Raw genomic sequence first — 7,406 nt, forward strand, 5'->3', positions numbered from 1 at the left:
TATTTTTCATGAAACAGAATACAAACTTGGCCAAAGAAGGGACATGACAAATTAGCAATGCTGTGTAAAACATTAGCCCAACCCGCAAACACACATGAAAACCCCCAAACAATCAAGACTAGAAGTAGAATCCTTCCTAGAAAACGGAATCGTGGAAATGTGAAGATACTCAGTGGCTAGAAGTGTAAACCATCCAAATTGCCACAGGAATCGATTCAAAACCAAACCACAGTCACATTGGTGCAACGAGAAACCCATTTCTTAATAGTGACAATCTGAAGGTGATGCTACAGTCATGTCATCCCTGAAGCTCATTTCCCTCGAAATCCCTGAAGCTCCACACTGGTTTGGTTTCCTCTTGGGCCAGGGTTCCACACACAGAAATGGCCCCAAGGCTCCACACACCTATTTGATATACATTCACAATTAAATGCCAACCTTGAAATAATCTGACAAGTCAGTGTAGTCACATAGCTGGGAAAAACAAAATGAGCACAGAACCAACCTTTTGGCTCGGGCATCAACTAATTTCTTCGGTAGGACAAGGGTTGTTGACAATCACGTCCAGGAAAGATCACACTCCATGGTGAAATTCCAAAGCATTAACATGAGGCATAAGACAGGAATATTGCTATCAAGTATACAGTTCAACCTGGATTTCAAAGAAAACCCAGTATAAAAAACTAAGAAACAGAAGAATCTACCAATGAAACACTACAGAAATCCAATAATTCTCTCCCCGATGTCAGATCAATAGAAGAAACAAATTATTTCTATACAGTAGCAACAATGTACAACATATACTCGGGATCCTAGAACAACACAAAAGAGACTTAGAATTGGGAACTTTGAACATGCATGGGGCATTATCTTACAAATAGACAGGAAGCAATGAATGGGAACGAGTTGGTCTTTGGGAGGAGGGGGGTGCACAACCCTAACTCCCAAACCTAACTACTTGCTAACCTAGTCATGAACCAAATGGGGGGTACGTGGTCACGGTGCCCAGTGCTTTGTTTGGTCCACATCCAACTGTTTTCCAGACCCCCCGAAAGGGACTAGGGCCAGCATCAGGAAGAGTCCACGGTCAGACGTTTGCCAAGAGCTTGCAGAGTCTAGGGCCCGAAGCAAACCGATTCCGTCCTCATTGCAATGTGGGAGACGAGACGAGGGGTCCAGTGGTAGGGTGCTGGGGGCGGGCTGGCAAAGTTTTCCACAAGTGCTGAGCTGAGGCTCGAAGCAAAGGTCAGGGCCATGACAGTGCCTGGGTGCCTTGTGCGCAGAGCAGGGCCCAAGCAGAACCTGAGGTCTCCGGGCGCCTGCGCTGCAGGCAGCATTGTCCTCGGGTGTGGGAGGAGATGGTCCTTCTCGCAGACCTGCTGAGCCAACAAACAGCCCTGCAGAATGGTGCAAGGCCGTCTACAGCCAAAGGGCCTCCCTCTCTGCGCCGTCTACCCTTGCGGACACACAGCCAGCCGGGCCCCCAGAACGGCTCTCAGAAGCCCCTCACCTGGGCGTCAGCTGCGTGGCGAGGGGGTGCAGAGGCAGCTCCTTCATTCCTGGAACAGGCGTCTCCGGGCCTTGCAGGCGGGCCGAGGAGGGCGCCCCGGGGGCTCCGGGGGCCCTGGACTGGGAGACGGAGGGAGAGGCTGGAGCGGAGAGCCGGGGAGCGGCCGCCACAGCTCCCAGTCCAGGTGGAAGGCCGAGCCGGGGCTGGAGCCCCTTGCAGCGCCCAGGCAGAGCCCCGCGGCCCAGCCGGCTGCAGGGTCCACGCGCAACGCCAGGAGCTCGGGGTCGGCGTCGTCTTCCTCTTCGGAGGCCTCTGCCTGGCCGGCCATCTCCGTGGGGGCTGAGCACACCAATCCCTGCTGCTGCTGCTGCTGCTGCTGCTGCTGTACCACGACGGCCTCGGCCGCGGCGTCCAGGACAGCGGCCAGCGCCAGGCCGCCCGGCGAGGGGCCCTGGCCGGCGGCCTCCAGGAGGCCCTCGGGGACCAGCAGCAGCGTGTGGCCGGGCAGAGACACGCTGAGGGCCGCCGTGGGCGCGGGCTCCAGCAGCAGGTCGACGTCGTCCAGCGGCAGCTGCAGGGCGCAGCCGGCGGCCAGGACCACGACCACGACGGAGGGGAGCGCCGAGGCGGGCGGGGCCGCGGGCGGGGCCGGGAGGCCGGGCTGGGGCCCGGGCTCGGCGGCCGCGGGCTCCTGCACTCGGCGGCGCTTGGCAGGGCCGGCTGCTCCGGGCTGCGGGGGCCCCGCGGGCTCAGGGCAGGCGCTGGGGCTGCGGGGCCGGACGCCCCTCATGTCGACGGCGCTGCGGGCTGCGCTCCGGGGCCTGGCAGAGGGCGCGAGGGGCGACGGGCGCGGGCTTCGCGGGCGGCGCGGGCGGCGCGGGCGGCGCGGGCTTCGCGGGCTGCGCGGGCCTGCGGGCGCTGTCAGGCCCCGGGGTCAGGAGAGGCGGCCTGCGGCGGACGGACGGGTGAGGCGGTCTGCGGAGGACGGGTGAGGTGGCCGCGGACGGACGGGTGGGCTGCAGTCTGGCTTTGGAGGAGCAACGCCCACCTCGGGGTCGGGCCTCGCACCTTGGAACCTTCGGCCTTCCTGCTACCGATCCGGATGTGCAGCAGCGCTCCACCAACCGTGTTGGAAGTCGCAAAATGTCATGCCAAACTCCGCCCCCTGGAGCCTCCGCCCCGCAGCGGAATCATGGGTGCGACCAATATCCGGGGCTCTGATTGGTGGCTCAGTGTGCGGGGAAAGACTTCTACAAGTCTACAGGGTGCGAGCGACTGGGAGAGATTCTTAGACAAGAAATGACAGAGCGCTAATCGAATTTCGAAGATGGCTTCTTCACTTTGGAACGAATGCTTTCCTGGGACTTCGAAGATTCTGACGAAACCTCAACTCACAAAGATACACCCCACCCCGCCCCAAAACCAACGCATCCAAATCCCACGAGAAATTCCTGTAATGCACGCGAATCATTTTGTTTCAGGAGTAAATGGGGAAAACTGATTTCTTTTCACAGATGGAAAGTGCTTTTGAAATACTTAAGTGAACCCTTTGTGATATATTTTTCCTGAAGGTCAGACTGTTACAAAATGATCGACTGATAAAACAATGCAATCAATTAAATAGATATACATATATTTATTGATTTGAAAGGCAGAATGTCAGAGAGAGGTAAGGTAGAGAGAGATCTTCTTTCTGCTGGTTCACTCGCCAAATGACCACAGCAACCAGGGCCAGGGCCAGGAGTCAGGAACTCCTGCTCATAGCTTTCTGCTATGGCCTGGGAAAGCAGTAGAAGATTTCTCAAGTCCTTAGGCCCCTGCACCCACGTGGGAGACCAAGAAGAGGCACCTGGCTCCTAGCCTCAGATCGCCATGGCTCCAGCCATCGTGGCCATGTGGGGAGTGAACCAGTGCAGGAAAGACCTCTCTCTCTCTCTCTCTCTCTCTCTCTCTCTTTCTTTCTCTCTCTGTGTGTGGGTGTGTGTGTGCACCTCTCCCTCTGTGTAACTTTGCTTTTCAAATCAATAAATCTTGCAAAAAGTAAAAAAGGAACTTTAAGAGGCACTTCCACTTCATGGCAAGGCTGTGCTCCTCTAATGGTTGGAGCCCATACAGAAGGATATTATATGTAAGGTAAAGCAGCTCGTTATGGCAAACGAGTAGCCTTGAGCAATGTTAGGATCTCTTCTAAACCCTCTTCCACGGTGACAGTGCTCCAACAAACACGGCGGCCATGCCTACAACCCGCCGTGCCTTCTGTAGGAAGTGTGGCACGTGCCAGCCCCACAAGAAGGATGAGGATTCTGTGTGCCCAGGGAAAGCGCTGTTGTGACAGGAAACAGAGTAGTTGTGCTGGGTCTATCAAGCAGATTTTCCAGGGAAAAGGTTAAAATCACAGAGATCGTGCTGAGGGTCGAGTGTGGTGGGTCCAGCTGTAGATTTAAGATTTGAGAGGATGGCTCAAATCCTTGGGTCCCTGCACCCACGTGGGAGACCCGGAAGTAGCTCCTGGCTTTGGATTGGCACAGCTCTGGCCGTTGTGGCCATTTAGGGAGTGAACCAGCAGAGGGAAGACCTCTCTCTCTCTGTCTCTCTCTCTCTCTCTGTCTCTCTCTCTCTCCCTTTCTCTCTCTCTGCCTCTCAGAACTCTGCCTTTCAAATGCATTATTTATTTCTTTAAAGAGACAGAGAGACAGAGAGAGATGCAGGTGGTTTGAACTGGGGGTGATAAGGAGAGAAAGGGCTGAGTGATCCAGCCCTGTGCTTCACCTTCTGCTGTATCATGAAGGCAGTCACATCTCTTTTTGAAAGACTGATTTATCTGTTTATTGGAAAGAGTTACAGAGAGGGAGACATACCCACACGCACACACACACACAAACCGACAGAGAGGGGGACAGAGACAGAGTGAGAGAGACAGAGACCGAGAGTGAGAGAGAGGCAGAGAGAGAGAGATTCACTCACCCAAATGGCCACAGCTGCCAAGGCTAGGCCAGATTGAACCCAGGATCCTGGAACTCCATGCAGGTCTCCCACATAGGTGCAGGGGCCCAAGCACTTGAGCCATCTTCTGGTGCATTCCCAGATGCTTTAGCAGGGCACTGGATTGGAAGTGGAGCAGCTGGGACTTGAACCTGCACTCATATGAGATGCAGGTTTCTCAGGCAGTGGTGTAACCCTCTGTGCCGCAATGGCAAGCCTGACAATAAAATCTTACACTCTGTGTTCACTAAATAAATACATCTTAAAGAGTGAATCTGGAGTCAATCACAAAGGTCATTCTGTTAAATCAGTGATTAGCCTGATTTGGGAAAGGAAGAATGGTAAAAATACATAAACCAATGCAAGGAAGACCTTTCTCTCTCTCCCTCTCTCTCTCTCCGTCTATAACTCTACCTGTGAAATAAAACTATAAAAATAAAACATAAATCCATGAACAAATAAAAATCTGGCTCTACCTTTCACTCCGATGAGCTTCAGCACTCGCAAGGCAGCCCATTGATGGCCCCAGATGATAGAAATGCATTAGTGAAATTTTTCCAAGAAACTACTCCTCACGCTATAGACAAAGCGAGCAGGTATATAAAGGGACCCAATTAATTTGAAGTCTTGAGAAATGAAAAACATAGTATGTTACACAAATGCTGCCTAATAAAGGAATTAAGTCGAATTTTGAAAACGGGCAACGATAGCATCAGTTAATTGGAGGAAAATAGGATGATAAAGGGTATAAAATATCATATGGGTACTGAGAGACATGGTGGGGCTTTGATTGAATAGCATCACTTGTTCTCTCAGCAGTTCTGGAGATTGGAGAGGGGTGCAATGTGCAAGAGAAACTGACTCTTTTGAAATTGAAATTCGAAAGGCTTAGTTCTCGAGAGGTGAAAGGTCACCGGTTGCAGCAGACAGCTTTTCTAACACTGAATACAGCCGACTAAACTGTAGAACATCAAAGTCAAGAAAGCCAACAGCCTCATCTCATACAAGGAAAAGACAGCAGCAGCGGCAGATTTCGAGCATGCACTACTAGCATGGCAGGGAAAGGAGTACAGGGCTATCTTTAAAGGAGTGAGAGAGTGCAGGCAGCATTTTAGAACTTCAAACCCACCTAAAACCTAACACATACTAGCTTGAAGGTGTCATTGAAATATGTGCAGATACACAAAACTAAGATTTGCCACACAGGCCATAGCTGAAAGGATTCTTAGAAAGCACACCTCGGTAGGACAACAGATACAGAGGAAATGAAGCCACAAAATGCAAGTACAGAAAATGGGCAAAGAAACTGATAATACAATGAATGGTCAGAAAAAATAACATCTTGCTTACCAGTAATAATTTATTTTTCATGAAACAGAATACAAACTTGGCCAAAGAAGGGACATGACAAATTAGCAATGCTGTGTAAAACATTAGCCCAACCCGCAAACACACATGAAAACCCCCAAACAATCAAGACTAGAAGTAGAATCCTTCCTAGAAAACGGAATCGTGGAAATGTGAAGATACTCAGTGGCTAGAAGTGTAAACCATCCAAATTGCCACAGGAATCGATTCAAAACCAAACCACAGTCACATTGGTGCAACGAGAAAACCATTTCTTAATAGTGACAATCTGAAGGTGATGCTACAGTCATGTCATCCCTGAAGCTCATTTCCCTCGAAATCCCTGAAGCTCCACACTGGTTTGGTTTCCTCTTGGGCCAGGGTTCCACACACAGAAATGGCCCCAAGGCTCCACACACCTATTTGATATACATTCACAATTAAATGCCAACCTTGAAATAATCTGACAAGTCAGTGTAGTCACATAGCTGGGAAAAACAAAATGAGCACAGAACCAACCTTTTTGCTCGGGCATCAACTAATTTCTTCGGTAGGACAAGGGTTGTTGACAATCACGTCCAGGAAAGATCACACTCCATGGTGAAATTCCAAAGCATTAACATGAGGCATAAGACAGGAATATTGCTATCAAGTATACAGTTCAACCTGGATTTCAAAGAAAACCCAGTATAAAAAACTAAGAAACAGAAGAATCTACCAATGAAACACTACAGAAATCCAATAATTCTCTCCCCGATGTCAGATCAATAGAAGAAACAAATTATTTCTATACAGTAGCAACAATGTACAACATATACTCGGGATCCTAGAACAACACAAAAGAGACTTAGAATTGGGAACTTTGAACATGCATGGGGCATTATCTTACAAATAGACAGGAAGCAATGAATGGGAACGAGTTGGTCTTTGGGAGGAGGGGGGTGCACAACCCTAACTCCCAAACCTAACTACTTGCTAACCTAGTCATGAACCAAATGGGGGGTACGTGGTCACGGTGCCCAGTGCTTTGTTTGGTCCACATCCAACTGTTTTCCAGACCCCCCGAAAGGGACTAGGGCCAGCATCAGGAAGAGTCCACGGTCAGACGTTTGCCAAGAGCTTGCAGAGTCTAGGGCCCGAAGCAAACCGATTCCGTCCTCATTGCAATGTGGGAGACGAGACGAGGGGTCCAGTGGTAGGGTGCTGGGGGCGGGCTGGCAAAGTTTTCCACAAGTGCTGAGCTGAGGCTCGAAGCAAAGGTCAGGGCCATGACAGTGCCTGGGTGCCTTGTGCGCAGAGCAGGGCCCAAGCAGAACCTGAGGTCTCCGGGCGCCTGCGCTGCAGGCAGCATTGTCCTCGGGTGTGGGAGGAGATGGTCCTTCTCGCAGACCTGCTGAGCCAACAAACAGCCCTGCAGAATGGTGCAAGGCCGTCTACAGCCAAAGGGCCTCCCTCTCTGCGCCGTCTACCCTTGCAGACACACAGCCAGCCGGGCCCCCAGAACGGCTCTCAGAAGCCCCTCACCTGGGCGTCAGCTGCGTGGCGAGGGGGTGCAGAGGCAGCTCCT

The 7,406-nt window shown here is 51.6% G+C and overlaps 1 protein-coding gene across 1 annotated transcript; it reads right to left on the bottom strand.

Annotated features, from left to right (window-relative positions):
- Positions 1–1,079: 1,079 nt before the first annotated feature.
- Positions 1,080–2,348, bottom strand: LOC138849436 (proline-rich protein 23A-like). The gene has a single exon (XM_070073096.1). The coding sequence runs from the start codon at positions 2,298–2,300 to the stop codon at positions 1,554–1,556; it is 747 nt and encodes a 248-aa protein (XP_069929197.1). The 5' UTR covers positions 2,301–2,348; the 3' UTR covers positions 1,080–1,553.
- Between the last annotated feature and the right edge of the window lie 5,058 nt (positions 2,349–7,406).

Source organism: Oryctolagus cuniculus, chromosome 4 (assembly GCF_964237555.1).
Source record: "Oryctolagus cuniculus chromosome 4, mOryCun1.1, whole genome shotgun sequence".
Classification (NCBI taxonomy): domain Eukaryota; kingdom Metazoa; phylum Chordata; class Mammalia; order Lagomorpha; family Leporidae; genus Oryctolagus; species Oryctolagus cuniculus.